At 37.6% G+C, this 25,028-nt stretch overlaps 2 protein-coding genes across 8 annotated transcripts in view; one reads left to right on the plus strand and one right to left on the minus strand.

The window, feature by feature from the left end:
- Positions 1–6,766: 6,766 nt before the first annotated feature.
- On the minus strand, positions 6,767–23,665 carry MLC1 (megalencephalic leukoencephalopathy with subcortical cysts 1). Of its 6 annotated transcripts, none has more exons than XM_415981.8 (14): positions 23,433–23,665; positions 21,538–21,619; positions 20,907–21,044; positions 20,019–20,216; positions 18,568–18,657; positions 16,435–16,488; positions 16,248–16,349; positions 12,259–12,360; positions 11,887–11,958; positions 11,297–11,413; positions 10,318–10,374; positions 9,174–9,296; positions 8,919–9,083; positions 6,767–7,320 (listed from the first exon to the last, which is right to left on the minus strand). In XM_415981.8, exons 4-14 carry the CDS (start codon positions 20,196–20,198, stop codon positions 7,246–7,248), a joined length of 1,137 nt encoding a protein of 378 aa, XP_415981.4. In that variant the 5' UTR covers positions 20,199–20,216; positions 20,907–21,044; positions 21,538–21,619; positions 23,433–23,665; the 3' UTR covers positions 6,767–7,245. The 6 variants fall into 6 exon arrangements, with proteins under 6 accessions (XP_415981.4, XP_004937559.1, XP_040505610.1 ...); XM_004937502.5 differs by having other exon boundaries at positions 8,919–9,086; XM_040649676.2 differs by having other exon boundaries at positions 8,919–9,086; positions 21,538–21,622.
- A 1,071-nt stretch (positions 23,666–24,736) lies between these two features.
- Positions 24,737–25,028, plus strand: part of MOV10L1 (Mov10 RISC complex RNA helicase like 1) — a 33,199-nt gene continuing 32,907 nt past the window's right edge. For both annotated transcript variants that reach the window (XR_001462005.4, XM_015273353.4), the window contains exon 1: positions 24,737–24,893. Coding sequence is in view for 1 of the 2 variants with exons in the window: in XM_015273353.4 (XP_015128839.3) it covers positions 24,806–24,893 (88 nt within the window). In the remaining variant the exon portion in view is untranslated. The remainder of the gene's footprint in view (positions 24,894–25,028) is intronic.

Below are 25,028 nucleotides of genomic sequence, written 5' to 3' on the forward strand. Positions count from 1 at the left end.
ATCACTGATCTTCCTTTGAATGTCGTACCAGACTACTTTAGGATAGTTCTTCAATTATCAAATTAAAATGTCTTTTTTTCTTGCATCAGTATTTATTTACTGTGCCCGAAATATCTGCCATGCAAGCAGTATGCTCCAGTGGCAGGGAACCTCATATTCTAACCATGTAAAAAGCCTTGACTTCAGAGGATGCATTTATTTCCAGCTTTAGTGTATGCTAGCAGCATAGCTTTCCAAAAAGCTGCAAAGAACAAAAGTATGCAGGCACTTTTCAAATACAACGTAGGTTATGATTATGATTGCCATTTGCCAATCCATCTCACAGGTGTTGCGGGAGTTACAATAGCCATGGAAGCTGTGCAACCTTCTAAAGGAAGCTCACTTTTAAAAGCTATAAAATTTCATTCTCTTCTCATGTAATAGAAAGGAATGCATCCTTAGGGCCAAACTTTATAGTTATGCAAACTATGCTCAATTGTTAGATGTAGTTAAGTAGCTGAATGACTAATGCATCTACTTCATCTTCCTGAAGAACCCTGGGGGTAAATGAGGTATCTTGAAGGTGAACATTTTTGCATTCTCCATTACCACTGTAAGATGTGCATTACCAGGACATCCCAAATATTAGATTTTACTTATGCATGTTCTCTTGCAGGAGAGAAGATGGTGAAACAACAGAATGTTTCTGACTGTATTTGATGTTGTAATGTGCTCGGTTTTCAAGATCCAACTCAGATTTGGTTTGCCTTTGTAAGTGTGCACCTATATATGAATAACCTGTGTACATCCTGCATCCAGCAAGGTGAATGTCTGCTGTCATTGACTGCTCTGCCCTTTGGAGTGAGATTCTAGAGCTCCTGCAGTACGTTACAAAGCCAGCTAAGTATTCTATGGAAAAAAAAACCCATTCTAACTAAGTGACTGCTTAGGTCATACATTCTGTGGCTTTGTGCAGAAATAGTTTAATGTTAATAGAGTTAGTAATTTCCAAGGGTTTCCATCTATGTAAACATGATACAAATTCTCTTTTTATATCTGTCTTGGATGGTAAGAAAGGGAAACATCTCTTTGTTCCTCATCATAAGGCAGGACACCATGTCTTGCATTTATGACCAGATGTTTCATCACTGGGCAAAAACTGCCTCATTCACAGTTATAATAAGAAGGTTGCTGAAACCACATGGTCTCCAAGTTGTAGATAGCAATTATCATTACTGCTGGGTTTCAGAGAAAAGTGTTCAGTTTTTGTTGTTGTTGTTGTTTTGTTTTGGTTGTTTTTTGTTTTTTGTTTTTTTGTTTTTTGTTTTTTTTGTAATTTTGATTACCAGTGACATAAGAAGTCAAAGTCCTAAAAATCCTAAAACAAATGACATATTTAGCCTTACTATGCAGGGCTCTAGGAAGTAATCAGATACTTACATCAACATGGAGCCTGTGTGGGTCAAGTCTAAGTGGTTTAGAAGTAATTTGCAATGTTGTATAAATAACTATTGATGCAACAACAGCCGTGGAGTAAGGATGAGGAGAGCAGTTTGAGAAAGTGGAACACCAGGGGTTAGTTTGTGTTTTACTTTAATTAAATCCTTTCTTGGCTTAGGACGTAGGTTTTTGAGAAAGCATGCTAACCTTCAGCCAACTTGTATTTGCAAAGTCCTTGAATGGATTCGCCTTCACAATATATCTGACAGTAAGATGGCAGGAAACTTCTCCAGAGCTGCGACCTGCTTCAGTGATGCAAATGTAACACAGCAACAATATTTAATGAAATAGTGGTCAGAAGGTTCCAGCTCTACTGCCATACCACCAACATCTGCCTCTGACTCTGTGGGCCAAACGAATAAAATGGGAGGCATTGCTTCTAGAGCAGATCTTGTTCTTATTTACCGGCTTCTTTTTCTGCTAGCCACCAGGCAAATACCTGTTCTATGTCATGTGTCTGGTTCTCAGAGTTTGGCCCATTGTGACTTTACAACTGAAAAAATAATTTCTACAACAGGGAGATCATTAAAGAAGTTGCCGTACCAGACATTATAGTTTGAAAACGTAAACAGCAACAGCTCTAGCCTAAGATGCTGCCAGTAGCACCTCAATCCCTCAGTTGAACTGAGGGTTGTGGGACCACACTGTGAACTATGAAAGGACGCCAACACAATTTTAAAACTTTGGAACAAAGAGTGATATTGTATGATTTGAGGGATTTGGGGTTTCTCAGGCAGGTCAGATTGAAGCATCAGAAGTTTCTTTCTGGAACCTACACCACGGAAGCAGGCAGTATGGAGTAGGTTTATGTTTTTATGCTATCATTTTTCGTTTCCATTTCAATCTTGAACTTCAGGGTTTATACAGCATGGATAAAATTCTGATTTTATGTAACTTTTTATATAAATCAGATGTTGGAAAGAACACAAAAAATAAATACAGAGACTGAAAGATGAACCATATTGAATTAAATGAAGCTCTTTCCATAGACTTCAACGGAATTGGGTAAAAGAGCATCAGAAGAACGTGAATAATTCAAACCAGGACTGCTGGCAAACAGTACATATCCCCAGAACTGAGCCCCAGTGAATCAAGGTCTTTGTCTAGAAAAACAAATACCAGAGCAGTTGATATTAATCCTGGTTATTGGTTAAATGGTGAGCCTGGGGACACCCAAGATCAGTAATAATCCCTGCACTGTCCTTAGGGGGCAGTGGGAAAGCCAGCCTACACTCTACTACAGAGACAAAGAGAACAGGACAGAGGTAGGGAGAATACCATCTGCATCTCCCCTCTGGTGGGGCTTCTGAAAGCAATCAGTGCTGGGCAAGCACTTCTGGGTGGTTCCTGATACCAGAATCCCTAAAAACACTGGATATCTGGATTTCTGCCTCCACAGTTCACGCAGAGCCAGTTTAAACCTAAAAGTCCGCCCTCTGAAGAAATGGCCACTTGCACACGTGCATATAATAAGGAATTCTCAGATTAGGAGTTGTATCGGATTTTAAAAATGAGTGCGCTTGGGGGGAAATCATTCACATTTTAAAAAATAAAGTATTAGTTTTATATTTTTTCTTCCTGTAATAGTTTACCTTCACAGGACAGAAAGGAAAAATTATAACTCGTTCACTGAAGAGGTGCAGTTTTTGAAAGAATGAACGCTGGCCTGGAAACAGAAAGGTTAATGCATTAAAAATGTTCAAAAATAGACTGTGAGGAAAGCTCCACTATGCATTGCACCAGGATAGTTTATGCTGGGAGACCCCTCCTGTCTTGAAAAAGGATTTATGAAAAACATTTTTTTTCATCACATTTGATGTTCCTAATTAGATATTAACAAAATATGCATTCGAAATTAATTGGCCAATACAAATTGTTTTCGGCTTCAACGCTTAAAGCTAGCATGGCTCTCCTTCTGCACAAATCTGATTCATCATCACGCTCAGCTCCGGCATTGTTACTTCACTCCTTGGATGTTTTCCCAGGGGCAGAAAAAGTTTATTGCGAAGCACCTCAGCGTTAGACAGGTAACACAAGCTTAGGGGAAAAAAAAAATAATCCAAATCTCATCTTTTGAAGATACTTACCTAAGATACAATCATTCATAAGATGAATGACACTCGCATAATCTTCAGGCTGTCAGCTTCTCCCTGGGGGACTTCCCACTCAATAACGTACAAATGTTAGTACTTCTAACATTTGAAAAAACAGGAAAATATTATAAAACCAAACCAGTCGCCAAAGAAGCCTGACTAATCCAGTTTCTGAAACTAATTTAGATTTTATTATTTTGATCTGATGGATACTCTTCAGAAACACAAAAGGCAGATCACAAGCCATGCCATTTTCTTATTTGGAGAACACAATTAGTGACGTACTAAGACAAATCATATGGTCAGTCATATGTTGCAGTTCCTGGTATGGATCACACACAAGTCTGACTTTTGGTACAAGGGATGGAAACGAGATGGTGCACATGACTATGCAAACCACAGGTGAGGAATGTGATGGGGAGAGAGAAAAGAGGCACTGAAAACAAACATTCTGGTGATCTACTTCCACTGAAGTCATATTCAAAGTTTTAAAGAGGGCCACTGAGTTTTTCAGTGTCTGAAGCTGGCTGACTAAAACAGCAGAAAAGTATTCTCTTTTTTTTTTTTTTTTCCTTTAATTGATAAATTTCTGAGAATTTAGTCAGAAACCAGTCACTGCTAGTATGAGGGAGGAGGCCAGAGGAGACAACCCATTTCAGTGCTGGGGTTACATCAGCTTAGGCATCTCATACAAATCTCCCCTTTCCGCTGCTGGAGATGATTTTTAGGAAAGATCTAAAAAGCAAAGTGTCTCAGCCATGTTTATTTATCTTAGCTAAGACTATTTTTCTTCTTTTAAACTAGGGCCTTAATTCCTGGTAGGCTAAGCAGCTGTACATGACGATCATTCCATTGAGTTCCAGTTCCAGCAAGACTCTCCCAGCAGGCCTCTTGCGACTCGGCACAGTGTTGTGTCACCAAGCTGACGATAGAGGGGGCTATGACTTTCATCCCTTGAATTTATGTCCAACTGTAGGTTTCTACCCAGGCTTAAATGTGCCAAAGCAGCAGCGTAGGTCTGCAGCTGTGAGTTGTTTAGGGCAAATACTAAGCCTCCCAAACGCACATGTAGTCTTCCTCCAATCCTCGCTTCAGCAATCTTAAAAACTGCAGGTAGCTTTTAACTGTGGTGTGTCGCTTCACGTCTGGAATACACCCAGAAGACACTGAACCTCATTTCCATGGGAAGAACCAACCCTTAAGTTATACGAGGGCCTTCTCCTTATTTTAAAGTCATCTCCTGAGCAGCTATTTCCTTCCTGCCAAGACTGAATCCAAGTTCTTTAGGGAGCTATACAAAGAAAACTCTAACCCGCTTTGCAGAAACTTCCCAAGACGGACCTACAGTGGCTTGGCCTGCAGCTCTCACCCTACCTGCAGCCAGCAGGGCTGTGGGGCTCACCACAGTCAGCACCTCCTGCATTCACCTGGCTGCTGCCACTGGGACATCCACAGGCTGCTCCGGGGGCAGGTGCATCCACAGCTTGCCTGCTGGGCTGTGGAAGCACATCATCTACCAGCACACCCTAATGAATGCTACAGGCAATCAAGAAATTTACTGTGGCGAACTCCAATACGTAGATCACTTGGCTGGGGGTAAGAGGGGCCCGCAGGGGCTGTTGCTTTGAGTTACAAATGCATTTGACCACAGAGTGAGATTTATAGAGAAGCCTGAAAAAGCCTTTTCATGTCAACTGCCAGCCCTATATTGGTTACAGTGTAAAAGCCTGCCTCCTACTTCCATGATTTTCTTTCTTGCCTAAGTCAACCCTCAGCTTAGTAGCCATAGTCTATTTAGTTTCCTCTTTATTTTAGATGAATGCTTTTTTCTTCACCTCTCATGAAAATACTGCAGTTTCCCAAAAGAAAGGCAAGCAAACTGTATTAAATTCTGGAATAATTAGGCTCTTCCTGGTCATTCCTGAGAGTACACCCAAAATCACTAGCAGTTTAAAAGATTCTTACCATTTAGAAGAGCATCTCAAATCATTCTGATGCAAAAAGAGACTAAAGAAGCTCAGTGCCTTGTAAGTAGGGCCTCCTGAGAAAAGCAGATTCCTTAAGCATGTGTCACTTACTATTAATTTCTTCTCCATCAGCGCTCAATAACAGAAGATCTAATTAGATCTTACCTTCTGCATAACCAAAGCCAACCATCACTTCACAAAAATACACCTCTTTTAGACACAGATTCACTTGAACCAAGGCAAGCATATTACCACATACAAGAAAGCCAACAGCTAAGATGCATTCAAACAGTTCTGCATACATTCTATACTTCCACTTTACAGTGATTCATGAACCATCTTCATCCAGTCTTCAATCAATATCTGAGATTTAATAAGCTGTTTGAATGTTTATTTGTAGGCAGAACTGTCACCACTTCTTTGAGACTTTCAGCGAAATATTGTACAATCAAATAAATCATTTCTGTATTTATAAAAATGGTAAGATTGTAGCAGAGATGGTATTGTTTATTTGCCTTGTTAAGAAAATGTTTCCACAAGGACCAAAACAGCAACTGCATCCTCTAAACGTGAAGGAGTATTCTCTGTATGTTAAAATGCTGTAATTATCATCAGCTGTCCTAAAAACAAACAAACAAAAAGCATACTAACAAACCTGAGGGGCTCCACCCCTCATCAGACATACCTTTTTCCCAATTCCCCTCCCCAGAATTGGAGAGCTTTCCACCATGGTGCAAATGATTCGGGTGCACATTCAAAGAGAAAGAAAGAACTTCTGAAGTCTATCTTTCAAAAACAAACAGGAAAAGAATAGACAAAAAACCCCCACCATTTTGCAGCTAACCCAATGTAAATTCAAAAGTCTATCAATGTGGAAATTTATATTGTTCAAAATCTATTCGGTCTTAATTCACATAGGAGGTAAAGGCAATCTGAATGGAGGATATTCATGTTAAAGAGCAACTACATCCTTTAAGCTTTAGAGATAGAAAAATAAATAAACAAAAAATAACATGCCAAACACACATTTTCATGTGTGAAAAACCTCCTATCAGTGTATCCCTGCTTATTTGGCTGTTTCTGTTTGTTGTTGTTTGTTTTTTTTTTTCCTTTGATTTTGGACAGCAAAACTCCTTTCCTCCCTTAACAGTCAGAAGATGAAGCTCAATTTGAGAAATTATTCTATTTTCACCTCTACAGTTAGCATATCAATTCATATCCTTGAGCTTTCAGATAACAAAGACTTTTATTTATATAAAAGCAATGAAATGAAAAAGAACCTTACAACTCCTACAAAAGTGAAGTATAAGCAGGAATAACAATTATAATTTGTATTCATAACTTTACAAAAGCATTTATCAGTTACACTGACTGCATAACTGCAGTTATTACAATCTCTTGCAAACACATGAAGCCTACTGTATACAGTCATATTTTATTTCACTATCAGCATGTGAGTCATTACTTTTTTCCCCAATGATATCCATAAAAGAAAGACTAAGATGCAGATACCAACGGAAAAGACAGATTTGTTAATCAACATATTTCAAAATGATTAGAGAGGCAATATTTACTGTGTTATTCATTGGCTCCTACTGCTGTAACTATGCTGCTGTTTATAAACTGAAAGGTTTTTAAGCCTTAATTCAAACAGTAGATTTATTGTAATGGATTGTACTGTAGTGGCTGTATTTGCAGAATCCAAACTACTGAGCCATCTGCACCACAACTGCTTTCCAGGCTTTGTCTTTGTCAAAATCCTTTAAGGTATTATTGGAAACCTAGAAGTAAACAAATTTCAAACAAATGGAAACACAAAACAATGCTTTGGTTAAAAACAGAATTTTAAGCAAGTAAATGTGAGACAACCTGGGAGAACATAAACATGAATAGCTACAGTCTGAATACTGTATATGTTGTAAATTGTACAGCTTTGTATATTGTAGAGTACATATTTACAACAGACAAATATAATCATGTAAACTGTGTAAGACTTAAACATTTGGGCCAATGAAATTTGGTCAAATTCCTACTTTAAACACATAACTTCAGGCATCTTGTCAATTTTTTTTTGTAAAAAAAGCTCTACCACCTAAATCTCTGAACCCAAAATAGTAACTAGCAGTAGTCCCAACAATGCAACTGAAGTAAGATTCAACTATACACATGCAAGTAAATTAAGATCTTGCCTAAGAATGCAGACTACTTAAAAGCCACAGAGACCTACACCTTCACCAGTAACATTATTCCTTTGTTTAAACACTACAAGGTAAATAATAAGATGTTGCTTTCCTAGAAAAATTGCTTCTGTTTGCATTTAACTGATACCTGGATAATCCCCAAAAGAGAACAGTTTAGCCATGCCATCACTTATGCTCAAAAATGTAACTTGCAGCTGTGGAAATGCTGCTGAGTTCCATCTTCTATACAGAACATAACTCTCAGGTCACAGAACCAAATGCTCAGTGACTTACACTGAATGCCTTCAGCAGCCTGAAGGACACTTAAATCCATGGCTTCCATTTTCCATTACCAGTTGTGTAACAGCTGTACTACTGCTGCATACTGTGTACTTCCTGCACATTCTATCCAGTGCTGTTTCATTGTGGGTGCTCCTTTTAGAGCAAGGATTGAATCCAGCACTCATCTTTTCCATTGCTGAGCCATACAGAAACCATGCAGTTAACACGATTTACTCTTCCCTGTTCTTTAAGATAGCACTTTGCTTTGTTCAGAAGAGATGAGGAAAGCCTACGGGCTAAATGTGCTGTGCTGTGCTAGGAGATGCATGTAGTTAATCTGTGCATACTGACATGATCTGGATTCCACCAGTCCCTGGAAGAGCACTCAAGCTACATGAAAAGTGGTAAGAGCAATACTGGCGTCACTATGATCTATGAAAGTATTTACTCTATCTGTAACTGAAAGGATGGCTTGAACACTTAAGTGCAGAAAGGAAATAGAAGATGTCAATTTTGATCTTCATTACCAACTTTAGTAGAATAGTTAGGACATGGAGAGCCCTGGGATTCCAGACACTCTCCTCTGTTCACTAGTTCAAACTGACCAGCACAGGTAGCCACTCATGCAGCTTTCCAAGTGCTGATTCTATGCTCAGCATACCTAACACTTCCCGTTTGCAGTTTAGGGAACTTAGAACTAACTCAGCTTAGCAAATTTGCTCCCCTTGGAAATTCACAGCCCTTGAAAAGACACAACTATACTGACAACTCATTTCATAGTCCAAAACTTCTGCCTGCATTTAAAACATTTAATTTCACTGATTACTCATTATCGGAACATGATCATGCAAGGTCTATCATCTTTGCTACAAATTCGTGCTACTTTTTAAAAATTTACAGTGGTTATAAATACATACCTCTGTAGTTCTGTACTCCTGTTTTTTAACCTGTGACTCTGTCCAGGACGAATCCTGCAGTTTCATTTTTGTCTTGTAATTTACACACTGTATTACAGTTCCAATAGTAAGGCATGCCTGAATTAGCAGCATCAACATCAGAAGCAACAGTAGTACATCATAAGACTGCTAAAAATAGAGACATAGATATCTTCATTCTTTTGTTGCTACTTTAACAGGTAGATGTTAATTTTCCAATTGCATAAGAATACGTACTTTAACAGGAGGTGGATAATTTTTAAAGATGTCAACAACTTGCATGATACTGAAGGATAAGTATCCAGAAGCAGTGAACAACAATGGGGATGTGACACTGCTAATGGCAATCAGGACCTCAACCTAAATAAAGTAAGATTATAAATATTAGATGGGGACAAAACCAAGTAAAAATATTGTTTGTGAGCTGTATCTCCTTAAGCAAGTGTAACAGAAGTGTAAGATTACATATACAAGATAAATCTTAACAGTCATTTACACTGTGTGGAGATACAGAAGCAAGCATTAACTAAGTTTCCTAGCCAAAACGCTCCTGTTTTATAATTCATTTTCCGTTTAAGAAGTGTGATGGGTCTTTTGTCTAATTTTAAAAGTGTCTCAAATGCAGATAGAGGAAACAATATCAAATTTAGAAAGCTAGTAAAGAAGTACCATTTCTTTTTCAGTTCGCATGAAATACTGAGAATTAACAGCAGATACTGCAGACTTAAAATCTAAAACAAGCATTCAAATAAAATTGAGTGCTTTGAGGCAAACTTATTACAATAAAATAGCAGCTTAGTTTTCATTCAAATATCATCCTAAAGGATCAAATTCTGACTTCTGTTGTGGTCATGCATTATTACTGATTTAAGTATGGTTGAATGACTGTAACTTAGAGCAGATGTTTCAAGGAGACTTAACTGCACATCTGGAACACCCAGGGAATAAATGTGCTTTCTAGAACATTCTTCAGTTTTCTTGCTAGACATATAGGTCAGGAATTTGTTTATAACAGGTTCTAGATCCTATGTGGACTGCACCCCTAATTTTCTTCCTTCAGAAAGTACAGCACATAATGGAAGGAGAATGGAAGCATTTCTCCATGTACCATATGAGGCAGTTCTTTTCCATAAAGCAATATCTATTTCTATGAAACCAGTAAAAATAAAACAAACAACACACACCAAAAAAAAAAAAAAAAAAAAAAAAAAACAACACCAGTTCTTAGAATTCCATGGACTGGACTTCTTTTCAGAAAAATCAACTTACACTGTTGCTACACAGTACGTTTGTTACATTTGTAGAAATAACTACAAACAAGCGGGCAAATATGAATATTATTATACTCTAATGGCAAAATTCAAGGACTTTACACGCTTACCAGACATTTGCTTGGATATTCAGCAGCCACATGACTTGCAATAGCACTAGGAAAGCACTAAATAGAACACAGGATAAGAAAGTGTAATAAAATAAGGATTTACCTACATGAAAATTGCACAATTTACAACTGTGTAACAGCGATTCCCACTAGTCACAATCATATCCTAAATTTAATACAGACATGAAACCACATATATTGTTAATGACAGTACTGTGAATCAATTAATTAAACAGAGGTAAAACTAATCTTCACTTAGCTTGCATTTAGATGAGTATCATGCACTAAACCAACACATAATTAAATATTAACCACAAAACTTGATGCTTCTGCCTTAAAATCTAATGAATCCCACAGAACTTTGTGAGTTCTACATGCTGAAGAAGTTGTTTACAATCTTTTTCCATTTCCTGAGAGGGATTTTCCAGACATAGGAGCCATATATAAATCTAGTGTTCACTGTCATCTTTCTCAACTTGTCCAGCTTGTGGCAAGTAGAGTAACACAACATCCTTTACAAGTGCGCTGTTTCTAGGTGCAGGGTGTCATTAGTGACAAGCATTACCAACCACAGACTGAGGCTTTAAAGCCAGTAAATTCTGATGAACTAGAAGTGATATCCTAAAGAATCTGTCACACTAAAATTAAACTCAACTTTTTATTTTGCAGCCTGAAATACTCTAAAATCTAGGAATTGTTTCACGAAACACTTATAAAATCTTTAAAACCCTTGTCTTATTGCTCATTTCCATGTTAGTGGGGACTGAAAACATATCACAATATGTTTTAAGGACTAAAGTCTCGTAAATCAAAATAGAACAATCATTATATAATAGACTGCATATACTGAAGTATTTATTTGGAATGCAGCAATTTCCAATTTAGATTAGGGTCAAATAAAAATTCCAGTACAGTGAAAAAGAGAAAGAAAAATCAAATACTCTATTTTAAAAGACTACATTCATTTTGAATTACTTACAGCAACCAAGATCCAAAAGAATGTTACTGAAAGATATGGACCTGAGACTAGAACATCCATATTTAAAGCAATTATGCCACCAAATACTGATGAAATTCCAATAATCACTTCAATTACCTAAAACAAAGTAGAGCAGACAAGTTATAAAGTACATTTAGAAAACAAAATCCCTATTTGCCGGTGGAAAAGAATTCACTGGAAGAAAAAAAAGAAAAAAAAGCATTTATGCTATTAGATATACAAAAAGTCAATGTTCTGCAGATGCAAATATGGCAAAACTCCAGATGGCTTAAATGAAAGCAAGTTCAGCTTCATTATGCATGTTTATACTCTCATTTATTAGCTCCACTAAACAACAGTTCAGTTTACAGTATTTATCCTTAAATCATTAAGTCATCTTTTTCCCACTGTACATGGCAGCTATTTATCTTGTAATATTCTAAAAGGAAGCATTTTAGGATCCATCTCATATTTATGATTCTAATTCTTTCAGTGCTTACCAACATTAATCTGTTTCTGACTTTAAAGGAGTTTGGCACTTAGAATGATGCAAGAATAAATTGATATAAAGACAGAAAACAAGTACTTACTGAGTATGACTTCAGAATTCGGGCAGGAAAGCTGACATTACTCAAAACAACGGCACTATCATATGTGGTATTCTAGAAGGAAATAAAAATCATGATTGTAAAATATGCAAATAATAGATTTCTTTTTATATTTTGTCGAACTTGTTACAGATGCTGTAACAGGTGGCACTTAACACCTGGTTGACCCATCAGAACCAAAAGTGACACTTGGCAATAATTGAGAGTGCCAAACTGCATCAATCACATTGAAAATAAACAAGGTAGTCCCAGATGAGCTGTTATACTACCACCATTCAGCAGTAAAATACAGCCATCTCTCTTCCTCTCTGTTCATCAAACATCAAAAAACAATCAACTCTTGAGGGTACCTACTTTCTTTCTCATACAGCAGTCTTCAGTAGATCTAGCTGAAATGATCACAGTAGTTGCCATGAAGATTTCCAGCAGAATAAGTAGAATCAGGTTGAAATTTATCTGTCAGTGGAATTCCAGACATACATAAGTTACATCTTTGATATTAAAAGTAACACAGAGGGCAGGATCCCGCTATCTACATTCTGTGACATTTAGATGTATCTGTTGATTAGGTACTTTTAAAAACTTTTTATTTTTGATGAATTTCTAGAACACTTAGTTGTCTACATAATACTGAGAATACCTAATCTGAGAAAGAGATATTTATTTCAATTATGAAAACAATCTGCCTGAAGAACAGTGCATCACTGTCTTCCAAAAAAGCAGTTAAGGACAAGGGGGATGTACTGGGTACTGTTGCATTTTGCAGGACCTCCCATATGAAACCAGAACACTAGAGCAAATGGTAAAAAAAACTCATAGAAACAGAAAGAAGATAAATAAGAGGGAGCCTGACTAGCCCGGGGGACAAAGAAAATCTACTGGGAGAGAAAGAGGGCCACAGGCTTCCAAACTCTACACTGTAATGCAAATTGTCTGATACAATGCCTAATGCTGAATGAAAACACATTCCAAAGAACTGGGCCAAGAATCCTAGCTCTGTGTTCTGCCTAGTACTAATAGATGTGATTTTGCAACTCTTGCAGGTCTAACAGACTACATTACCATGTAAAAATACCATTCCTTCTGCCATTGTTCATCTTCGAGACAAGAATACACCCAATGGAATACTCAGTATTTTTCTTCGGTTCCTTATCTACCTCTTTTCATGAGACAATACCAACTCTATGTGGGTTTAATAATCTTCTAGAGGTGTGCAAGTTAGACAAAGTAGATCTCCCTCTAGCAGTCTTTAGAAGCACCATGTTTTTCCAGTGGCAGCCCAAAAAAATATTTGGTGGCTAGGTGTGGCCACTGGGCAAAGCACCAAAAGTTTAAGGAGATCTCCATTAAAAATCTATACAGCCATAGTAAATCACAGTTCAGTGAACGACAGTGCTTCTTCATGGTAGACCTATTTCTGGGACAATCAAATCTAAGTTTTTCTCCAACATTTATCTTTCATAATATACATATATTTATTTATTTTGAAAAAGATCATAGGTGGCAGATTTTAAAGGCTTTTTTGGGTATTGAATCCAGCCTGTAAACTACAATGTTTTGACATGCAGCACTGGTACCAAGATACGCTGACAAGGCCATATGGCCATATTGTACTGTGCAGTGTCAAGGAGATACTCAAGTTTGGGTCCAGAAGCACCAAAATTACAGGGACAGACTAGCTCATTTAGTGCTAGCTATAAGAAGGAAATAATAGAAATTAAAGAAAAGTAATAAATAAATCAGGGTTTTCTGTTTGTTTGTTTGTTTAAATATTTTCCAGTATTTTTTCTGATGTGATATGCCTAGAATATCAGATAGAGCATTCCACTTAATTCAATACCACTGGACCAAAGTAAAAATAACTACAGTTCTGGAGTTTGGGTATTTGACTTTTTGTATTATTTTTTTTTAATAGAAATACTGCTGAAGCTGGAAGTAAGCACTTTTTAAAACCATTTCTAACAATGGGAATTCAATGTTAGATTTCTAAGCATACAAGAAAATTCCGCAACTACCACTGTTTACAAAGAATCATGTAAATTATGCCCTTAGTCCTCTTCCATGGGTAGAAAATAGTGGATCAACACAACCTTAATCACATTCACTCTGAACATGCACCAGGTATTAAAAACATACAAACCATATAAACTATATAAACAGAGAATTCAAAATTAAACCATTTAAAGTTCAGCATAGCTGTCTGAACACATACACAGCATCACAGAATCTTACAGGTGTTCCAAGCCATCTGCACAGGTCTGATAAACAATGACAGAGGACCTAGATGAGACTGATAACCTTCCTGGATCAGCAACTAGAGTGAAACAAAGTGAGCCAGTGTACACGGGGACACACACTTATGATGAGGCAACCAAATCAAGCACCTACACTCTAGTAACTCCATGCACTCACATCATCCAAGCTTCCAGTACTGCCGGTGGTGATGTAGTCTATACAGACAGCAGAGGAAGACTCTGTCAGCCACTAAGATTAGGGTTTGATTCTACTGGCTGGTAGGGCCATTTGAAATACAAACATACAGAACATGCATGAATGATAATGGAGCAAAATGAGTCCCTTGGACTTATCCTTCCTGTGCAGACATAGAACTCCACTGTCTTGATGGGGTTGCTATCCTGTCTACAAACTACTGGAAGGGAATGTAAAGGAACTCACTAGTATCAAGTCACACTTCTACTCCCTCTCAAAATATTCAAGACTATTTTTTAATATTTGAACGCTTTACCAGGAAAGGAAGGTAAAAGGGACATAGGAAGTATCCCAGTGTCCCCTACTTGGAAGGTGGTGGGGGGAATTCATGAGGTAACTGCTACCCTAGCAAAAAACTAACAAAGGTTATGCAAAGAATTGACTGATGTAAACTGTCCTTAGATATGCACAAAACTCAGGGGGAGCATGATGTCATCTCATCAATCACAGGCACAGACTGCCTATTATCTAAAGCCAGAAGCAGTTCAAGTGACCGGACTGTCCAGAGTGTTAAATCCCCACAGCTCCTATTGACCTCAGCACTCCACCTCTGAAAATCAGGCATAGAGATTTGAACCCAGAATTTGTTGTATCATTTTAAAAGCAGGTTTTTTTTTACTTATTAGTCCAATCCATATACTAAATTTTCTAAGAGAATGCAAATACAATTAATTTACAAGTTCAGCATCTGTGAAATCTGGAGCTAAACAGACATTATTGAGATAGCATAGCTAGCTCTTTAGCAAGTAGCATCTGTACTATTTTTCTGTTAAAGTCTTTTGTTACACCAATTCCTATTTCCTGTATTATTATAGCAAGCTATTATTACTGCTGAGCCATTAGTACCACAACAGCTGACATGATAGTGGGAAAAGAACAATAAATAGCATATGCTGGCAGTCATTAACCTTCATATAAAATGTATGACGTAGTTGTATTGAGCTGTTCTGTGATAGTCTGAGCATTTATCAACAGTAACAATAATACCTACTACTGCTTTATTACTTCATAGAATTATTCCCACACATCATATCCTTATGTAGAGTAGAGGTCTAGAAACATTTTACCATGACCAAAAAACCCTATAATGTTACTTTTCAGCTTAGACTACCAAAGACAAGTGTTAAGGCTGTGATTCAAAACCAGAGAACTCCCCCCTGCATGAAATAAGTGCATTTCAAATAATGCTAACAGCTGCCTTCTCTTTGTTGACGATATAATGGGAGAAACATTCATCAAAACTTTCTTTACTGGTGACTTAAGAAGCAAAGCTGTATACTATAGAAGATCCAAGAAAGAATTATACTTGATCTGAAGATGTCATACAATACCACTGTTTGGGACACTCTCCCATTTCAGCATAATTTTATCCTGATAATTGGCTAATCTATAGTTGAAGTACTAAACTGTTTCCAACGTTCTTCTGATCCTGCTCTTTCAGGAAAAAAAACCAAATGATTTAATAGCTTTTTAAGAAGTAAGCTTCTTACTTAAAATAGCTTAAAATAGCTTAAAAATAATAGCCTAAAAATAGCTTTTTAAGAAGTTACTTCAATCAAAAGAAAAATAAACAGCCACTTGGTAAAACTGGATCACCTTTCAACATCTCATTCATACTCCTGAACTTAAAATATAAGATAGGAAAGTCATTTTCACATTAATCTCCAATAAGTTAACTGTGTCTTTTATTCATGAAGTTCTATCTCTGATTTCAATTTTTCAGGTCTTGTCTTACTCCAAAAAAGTAAAGTTACTGGCAGATGATCTCTCTAGACTGAAAACTATGCCATTATTATTATTTTGCAAAGCAAAGATAAATGTTGCATTAATTAGCAATTATTCTATTAACTTACATTTATAGCTGATGGATTCAGGACAAGTTTGCATCCAAACCAAATTAAACATGTTGTTGTAACAGCAAATGTAGAGACAAACAGAATCTGAAAATTGGGTATCTGTAAAACAAGTTTCAGAATGGGTTACTCTCTCTCAAAAAAATATATATAATTGATATAACTGCCAAAAAAATCTTACACTTACCACATTAATTTTATTCCTTGCTATAGCAAAGCTCACAACTGCTGAAGGAATACACTGGAAAAATTAAGAGAGAATACTAGTGGGATATTATGCACAAGGAATATTAAATATATATTTCTACATGTGTTTTTAATTGAGTCAGATTTAATATTACATATTACAGTTAATAATTGGACAAACAAAATAGAAACTCTGAGGAAAGACCATCCTCCTTCACTGGGCTCATTAATTACAACCGGTACTTGAGGATTACTAGAAGTTTCCATATCCCTGACTTTTGACGAGCCACCCAGCACAATGTGATGCGTAAAGAAAAGCATGAAAGTCTCATGAGTCATTCCATGCCTTTGTTAGCTAAATTAACTCTAGAAGACATCAGATCTTTAAGAAGGAAAAGCACTACTCCTGCACTGGATCTTCATATTCTTTTAAAAGGAAAACGTAATGGTTGTTTAAAATCTCAACCACACTCTTCTGAAGAATTTGGTTCCAATCTGCTGAGACATTACAATTTAAGAATCATGCCCAGGACCTCTGTTAGTTGCACTAGGAAAATTTCACTATGTAAGAGCAGAGCTAAATGGAAAAATCACACAAAAAGGAAAAGTTCCACAAAGCAATTTCTCAAGCCCCAAGTTGTTCCCCACTACATTACATATGTTAATATTACAGATCCAGCTCTATTTTCCACATATATGTAATTGTACAATATATTCATAAGTAAAATAAGAATATAGTAAACTAAAATTATGGATAAGATTTTCACGTTAAATGATGAATCATGTAACAATTGCATTTCTTCACTAATTATCTTTTCACAAGTCTGAGCACTGATGGTTTAACAATGGAACCACTGTAATTAGATTAATACAGAAATTCAAAATTCTTGGCAGCACTTCCTTAACACCTAAGTGACCTATCTTTAACATGAATAAATACATTTATATCCTGGATCCCCTAGAGTCTCTAGAACACAACGTGACTACGTTTAGACAACTGAATTCTACTCCTAGTCAAGATGGTCAATACATTCTAGAAAGCAGTTCTGCTCTTCCTTAGCTAAACATTTAGTAGTCAGTAGAATATACAGCTCTGTAGACTCTTCCAACTACACTGCCTCCATTATCTGCAGGAGGAGCTGAAACACATTGCGCACATATGGACACCCAAACATAACACATCTTCAATGACAGCAAGCCATTCAAACCCAACATGAAAGTAATTTGTCACTTAACCTTCTGTATCTATGAGAACTTTGGAAACTCTCAGTTAATACAAAGTTCAAAAAGACCATATTTGTGGCAGAAAAAAAGATATATCTCAGTAACTACATTAATGTTGCATGGCATAAAAGTTTAGCGAAGACATTGGCTTCAAAAACTGCTTCAACATTATTCTAATACCTCTAGCAGAGACATAAGCCACAGCTCACCCACAGAACAACTCCTGGTACTTGTTTAAAGCGTTTAAAGCACTAGCCTTGCACCTAACTTAAAATAAACCCACAAGTTAAGTTGTCAAAATAGTAATGACAGAACAGAAAGCTGTCACAAACAAAACAAGTACATCAGACTCATCTTATAAGCAAAGACCTAAATAGTAAGTTAATCATATACAATAACATAAGACAAATATGAGGGCCTAAATGCGCTGTAAAAATTAGTGGACTTTGAAAAATGTCAGATATGGTTGATTCATATTCATATTTTATTAATAAAACAATAATAAAACAGAGGACTTTTTCAGTCTGCCTCAGTACTTGCTTATTATGGCAAAATATAATGAAAAATGTAATACTTTGAAATAAATTCCAACAGTATTTAGGCAAGAAATTCTGCAAATATGCAACAGTGCAAATTTTCTTCAAGTAAGGCACAGAAAAACCATTCATGCAGATAATTAATGGCTGCTCATGGTAAGCTGGTTAACAAAAATGGCAGCACAACACTATCTGTGAAAATGGCTATTCCCTTAGTCATGGGATGAGAAGTAATTTAATGAACTGTAACATAAAATCAAATTTTCCATGAAATAAATTAATAGTAAAAAAGATGAAATAAAAAAGAAAATAAATATACAAAATCTACTGGTTTTGCTGTCAAACAGCCACAGCAAATAATTAAGAATGCTTACTGAACCTGCTGCGCAACGTAAATAATCCATTTCAGATGGAAAAATATTTCCCAGATACAGTGAAAACCCAGATGTAATAAGGAGGCAACTCTGCAAAGCAAAAAATAACATAGATTAATACAATAAAACTACTGTAAATTAGAAATCAGTAATTCCTTTCAAACTGAGCTATTGATGGACAATAATGTAGTCTTTGTGTGAATAATTTTGAAGCAAAATATCTAAGCATGCTGAGTTCTGAGGAATACCAAGTTACCAAGACTTAATACCAAACAAGCCTGTCTGAATCAGGTACTGTGTTCTGACTTGGCAAACACCTAAGGAAGTCATCACAAGGTAATTGCAGAGGGTTCAACATTAAAAAAAAAAAAAAGTTTCAGAAAACTTAAATAAGCCTCTACTTTGCATCCTCTGTTTGGCTCTACGAAAAGTCACAGTTGACATGGGCAGATGGGCAACTTCCAAGAACAGCCATTGCTAGCCACTCTGATGTCAGTCTATAGTTTGCAACCACTCCATGAACACCGTTCTGTTCACCATGGAACTTCTGTTGCTTAGAACACAGACGCTGAGAAAATTTAATGCAAAGAAAGCCAGTTCTTATTTTGTTCTTTTTGTGTAACTGTTCATCTGAAAGGAAAGCCACGTTACAGAGATTGTCACAACAAAAAAAGTGTTCAGTTGTTTCCATGAAAGGGAGGCACTACTTTTATTCACTGTGAAAAAATAATTAATTACCCTATTAACAGTGAAACATTTCAGCTCTTACAAAAATGACTCTTCAAAACATACCAACTCATAGAAAAATAAAAAAAGACTTAATTGTAATTGCTATAATGAGCTTTAAGTAACTTGGCTCAGAGCATGGAGTAACATGATGCTTGTGCAAGATCAGTGTCCAATGATTCTACCAATGATACAAAAACTCATATCACTACGATGTTCATGTAAGAAACATAAGTATGTCACTCATTACATGAGAATCCTATCAAATAACTCCTAAACAACTTTATGAAAACATAAAGTAAAATTTGACAACTACATATTGCATACATTTTTAATGCCAAAATACTATCAAGGCAAGTACTCTCAGTAGTTTAAATAAAAATTTAAAGTAGGCATATGATTAGGATCATTTACATACTTCACAGAGGCATTACTAATACATACATAAGGGTTGATATTTACAACTACCACACTTACTCCATTTAATGTTAAATATAAAAATCAGCTTTCATGAAGCATACTTAGTCACTGCAAAATGGTCCAAAGAATATTATTAGTCAATTAAATGTCACATTCTAAGTTTGCTAAGTATGTTCCGTTCCATACAAATATTTCTATTCGGTCCTATCAGTGGTGTAATTATGACTCCCAAATGATCTGAAGCAGGGCAGATTAGAGAAACCTCCCCTAGAATGTTTAATTTTTACTCTTAATAATGTACTTACACCCATCAGCAAAGAAAAGATCCACGTTCTGTAAATAAAGCAAGGGTGCAGCCTCTTTGATAGCTGAAGGTCACTAGATTTGATATCCGGTATATAATTTCCGTTCTCTTGCTTTCCCCGCTCCAAAGTTGGCATCCTGTCATAGCTGAATTCTTCTCTGTAACCTTCTTCCCTGGTCATAACACTTTGTAAAGGCAACTAAATAATAATGGTAATGCAGAGGACAAAGAAAGATCAAAAATCTAAGTTTCTTCATATGCTCAGATCAGTGCCCAATTAAGTTTTTTTTCTATTTAAGAAGAACGAACAAGTAAAAATTAGTACACAGCTGTATTTATACTTTGAAGTATGCAAGCTTACAAGGAACTAATTGCACTCAGTAACTAAATTGCATCGTGTAGCCATGGTTCACAATACTACATCAAAATAATACAGTATAAATACCAACAAAATGAACGTTTGTGCATCTACACATAAGCTCAACAGACTCTTATGGTAAGATCTAAAAAACATCATGGAGATGTGTAATCTGAAGGTAACCCTACAACCAAATCATTCCTCTCTTTTTTACTTCTTTTGGAAAAAAAAAAAAACCAACTGTGGGATAGACAAACATTTTAAAACATGTCTAGATGTTAAATTGCATTTGGTTTTAAAACTTACCAGACATCTGAAATGACAGACTTCACCGTGCCACCAATGAGCTCACAAAATCACAGTAATTCACCTACAGCATTTTTCTTCTAACTTGTCCAATAGCAACCATGTTGCTTGTTTGCTTAGCCCCATTCTGTTCACCTCACTGCTTGCCAGTCTGTTCGAATACCTCGAGTACCTTACATTAAAGTTACTGCACACTTTTCAACAGGTAAAAAACTTCACACTTACCTTTGACTGAAAAGCCAAGTGTCAGTTTAAAATAGTCCTGTGAACGCAGATGCCCGTACACTTTGTGATCTTCTCACCGCTCAGTGAGTCATGCCGTCTTTGAAAAGTTCTCCCTTACACTTTGGCTTTCAACAACATCTATTCAGATACGGAACAAAAGCACAGCAAAAACTTGAGTTAAGCCAGGGAACAGGAAAATGCTTCTTGAATTTTAATTAACAGAATACACTAGAAAATGACCGCACTATACACATTAAGAGCTGCTTCCAAAACACACCAGCAAATTAAGAAAGTTTCAAGCATCTTTTTTTGTACTACCCTTTTCGTGGCATATTAAATTCAATCTTCCTCGTAGTTTATCAGTTTTAGTTATTATCATAACTTGTGATAATGGTATTCAACAATCTAGTCCTTGTTTCAAAAGAGCAAAAGCCACTTATAACAGTGTTCTCCTAGAATAACCTACAGGTAAAAATTCAAGTATGACAAAAAGTTGGGAAGTTACAAGTTAAAAACTTATCAAGAACCTTATCTTCACTGTAGAACTCTTTATCTTTTTCTACTAACCTTATCTTTCTAGAGTGTTCAGATAAAACGTGCACATTGGCATCATACTGACATTCATACTTACACCATGATGACTGCACAATGTATTTAAAATCCAGTAGGCAGCAGTTACATGCAATGGCCAGCAAACACTGGATCCAGTCCTCCTGCTTATTAGGCAATTAAAGAAAAAAAAAGAAAGAAAGAAAGAATGCTTTTATCTTGAAGATGTTGGCATCTTGACAACTACAGCAATGACAGGGGCTTTTGTGTACACTTTAACGAAGTAACTAAGACACAATTAGATTTTCAGCACTTTTGGACAAGAGCATCACCTTTTAAAGCATGCTAAAAAAAACTTCACGGCAGCCCTACTTTTCATTTTGGTCTGACTGTGATTTTGTTCTTCTCAAAATGAAAGCTAATACTAATAAAAAATATTAAAAGGTACAGTTTTAATAGTCTGAAACATGGAAATTAATCACACATGATACACAGCTGTATACTGTGTTAGAAAAGAGGGGGAAAAAACCCTGTAGCCTAGCAAAACTGTCCCAAGTAATTAAGGCTTTCTCTCTGCTCAAAGAGTGCATGCTATGCAAGTATTTCCACTCTTTGCATCCTTTGAAAGGCTATGTTTTAATGGAAAATGGATAATGCTGACTTCACATCCTTTTCAAAGACTGCTAGGTACTAGGAGCAAGAGTTTAACACAAATTAGTACAGATATAAAATAGGATCATGTTTTTTTCCCTTTTGACCATTTAAGTCAATATAGGGAGATTTTTTTTTAATTAAAAAGAAAAAACTGGCGAGCTATTCTGATATTTATTTGATTTAATCTCTTTGAGTAAAAATGAATTTAGAAACTCCTACGTCACTGAACAGAGCAGCACCCAACAATACTAGGAATCTTTGCTGAAAATTCCAAGTATTCCAGCCAGAATGGAATCATTCTCAAGCCACTGAACCATTCAATGGCCATCTCTCTCAAGCAAGGCACTACAGCATTTCCTCCGGTTACACTGTGATTCCTTCTTCACCCTTTCATGAACATTTCCTTGTATTTGTTGCTCTACTTTTTGCACGGAGGTTCACTGTGTGATTTATGATACTCTCCAGATTTTTCATCTTTGTCAACGAAAGACACTAGAACTTCCAATTTCAGCTTCCACTCAAAGTTTCTGGAGTCCTTTATTTTGGTTCCCTTAATTTTGTGTTTCAGATTCTGTACAAAATCCTGAGTCCTTTTTGTGTATATGCAAAAGGCACAAGGCACAATCTGGTGGTCAGAGCCCAAATGACCCTACAACCCTAGGTGCTGAACAGAGGTGTTGTGCGAAGAGATTCCTACTAATTTTAAACAGAGCAGAGGAAACCTGCACAGAGACTGCAGATAGTGTAACAACTCCAGCAGGACACTACAGACCTCAAAAAGGTTTACAAGCTACATATTTTTATTCTAACTTAGGTCAAATGATATCAAGAGATGACAATCGAATCAAATTGTGAAAGGCTATGAAGAACAACTTACTTTAACAGCTACTAATGACAAGTGAAAGGGTTCAGACTCCCGAAGCAGCTGTAGCAGGTGCTAGGTCATTTGTCAATGTTAGCATCTGTATTACTTTGGCTTTTTCAGCTCTTAAAATCAGCTCTTTGAAGTACTTTGTTCCTCTGGAACCAATTCCTCAAAGTCATTGGTTTCCCAGCTTATGTAATGGGGCATGTACAGAACAAAGTACAGGCCCAGTTGCTTCAAAACTGCTCCCCCATTACAACACATTTTTATTTGGATTTCCTGTCTTTTCGTTTACTGTCTTTCACGTTAATCATGATCTGAGAAGTTCAAACCAGTCTGACCAATATATATACTATCCACTTCATGCTACTGAAATATTGAATATTTCTAAATATATGGATGTAATGAACAAACATAGTACATTCACATTTTAAAGGACATCCAGATTAAATACTTGCCTTTTCCACCTTGCAGTAAGATTGCTGAGCAGCACAAACAACGTGTGAAGGCTTGCATAAATAATGTCAGGAGCAGGATCTTCAGACAGGAATTTATCTGCTTCTAAAGAGATCAGTGACTACAAGCATTCATACTCACACGTCCCTCCTCCCAGTAAGCATCACATCCCCCCAGTTACTCCAGAGCAAGACTTGGGAACCCATGTGCAATTACTGGCAGCCAGAATTTCCTTGGTCTAGGAACTGTGCAGAACTCTATAAAAAGCGTCACACAGTCTGCAGTGCATTCCTAGCCCTTCCCTGCCTAAACACAGCTGAGCTAACTGTACAAGTACAAAAGGTTGCCGAAGACAACCGCTACCCCAGTCCTGGAATCTGCTCACAGACCACACCACCTTCCCATAACAAACAGCCGTACAGCAGTTTCCCATAGAGGCACAGGCTGCGCTGCCAAACCTCCTGGACCCTCCCGCCCTGGCCTTTTGCTGCTGCTCCTGACGATGCTACCAGGACACTGAGCTCACCAACTCAGAAACTCACTTGTGAAATGCTCTCTGTGAAATGAAATTTAAAGGAGCTTACACCAAATACCTAAAGCACGCTGCAGGAGGTAAACAGATGGGCAATGTGCACTCGCAGCTCAGAAAGCCAATGGTATCCTGGGCTGCATCAATAAGAGAGCGTGGCCAGCAGGGCAAGGGAGGTGATCCTGCCCTTCTGCTCTGTGCTGGTGAGGCCTCACCTGCAGTACTGCATCCAGATGTGGAGTCCTCAGTACAAGATAGACACGGACCTGTTGGAGTGTGTCCAGAGGAGGGCTTCAGAAATGATCCGAGGGATGGAACACCTGTCCCATGAGGACAGGCTGAGAGCTGGGGCTGTTCAGCCTGGAGAAGAGAAGGTTCCAAGGAGACCTGAGAGCGGCCTTCCTGCATCTAAAGGGGGGTGCAAGAAGGAAGGAGACCAAATTCTTTAGTTTTTGCTGTATACCACATTTGTAACACTCCAGAGTTCTTTCTGTTGCCTTGAAACATGCTTGTACTGTTATTACAGTAACTCAACAACATGATGCATAGAATCATAGAGTCGTCAGAACCGCTTGCATGCACGTACTCTCCCCGTACTCCGCTTCACTGCACCAGCGGGCTCCACACCACACTTAACGCCCCCAGGAACAACACGAGCACTGAACGAAGCCACCACCCCGAGCCCGCCCCCACCACAGGCCCACGGCGGGAAGGCACGGCAGGCGGCCGCGGCCGAATGGCCCGTCACGTGATGCCGAGCCCGCGCCGTGATTGGCCGGCGGCGCGGCGGGCGGCCGCCGTGCTGTGTGAGTGGGAGGTGTGCTCGGGGTGGTGGCGCTCTGCGCGATGTTCGGTCTTCTTTCCAGGGTGTTCTCCTACTTCTGGAGACCTGCGGATGACGAGGAAGGAGAGTGTGCGAAGTGGACAGGCTCAGGTAGAAGTTCCAGTTCGATTGTGCAGCTGGGTGTGGAGCTCGCACCAGGCTGGGGCCCTGTGGGCCGTGGTGGTCTTGTCCCGGGTGAAGAGGCTGGGCAGGGAGCAGCCTGCTTCAGGAAGGAAAGAATGGGGA

Source organism: Gallus gallus, chromosome 1 (genome assembly GCF_016699485.2).
Source record: "Gallus gallus isolate bGalGal1 chromosome 1, bGalGal1.mat.broiler.GRCg7b, whole genome shotgun sequence".
Classification (NCBI taxonomy): domain Eukaryota; kingdom Metazoa; phylum Chordata; class Aves; order Galliformes; family Phasianidae; genus Gallus; species Gallus gallus.

Excerpts from the sequence above, each read along its gene's own strand:
- MLC1 (XM_004937502.5), bottom strand. The coding sequence starts at position 20,198 with ATGACCAGGGAAGAAGGTTACAGAGAAGAATTCAGCTATGACAGGATG. Across the intron at positions 18,658-20,018 it reads TCTTTTCTTTGCTGATGGGT|AGTTGCCTCCTTATTACATC; the intron begins GTAAGTACATTA and ends TTTGCTTTGCAG. Across the intron at positions 9,087-9,173 it reads ATTATCCACCTCCTGTTAAA|CAGTCTTATGATGTACTACT; the intron begins GTACGTATTCTT and ends CTCTATTTTTAG.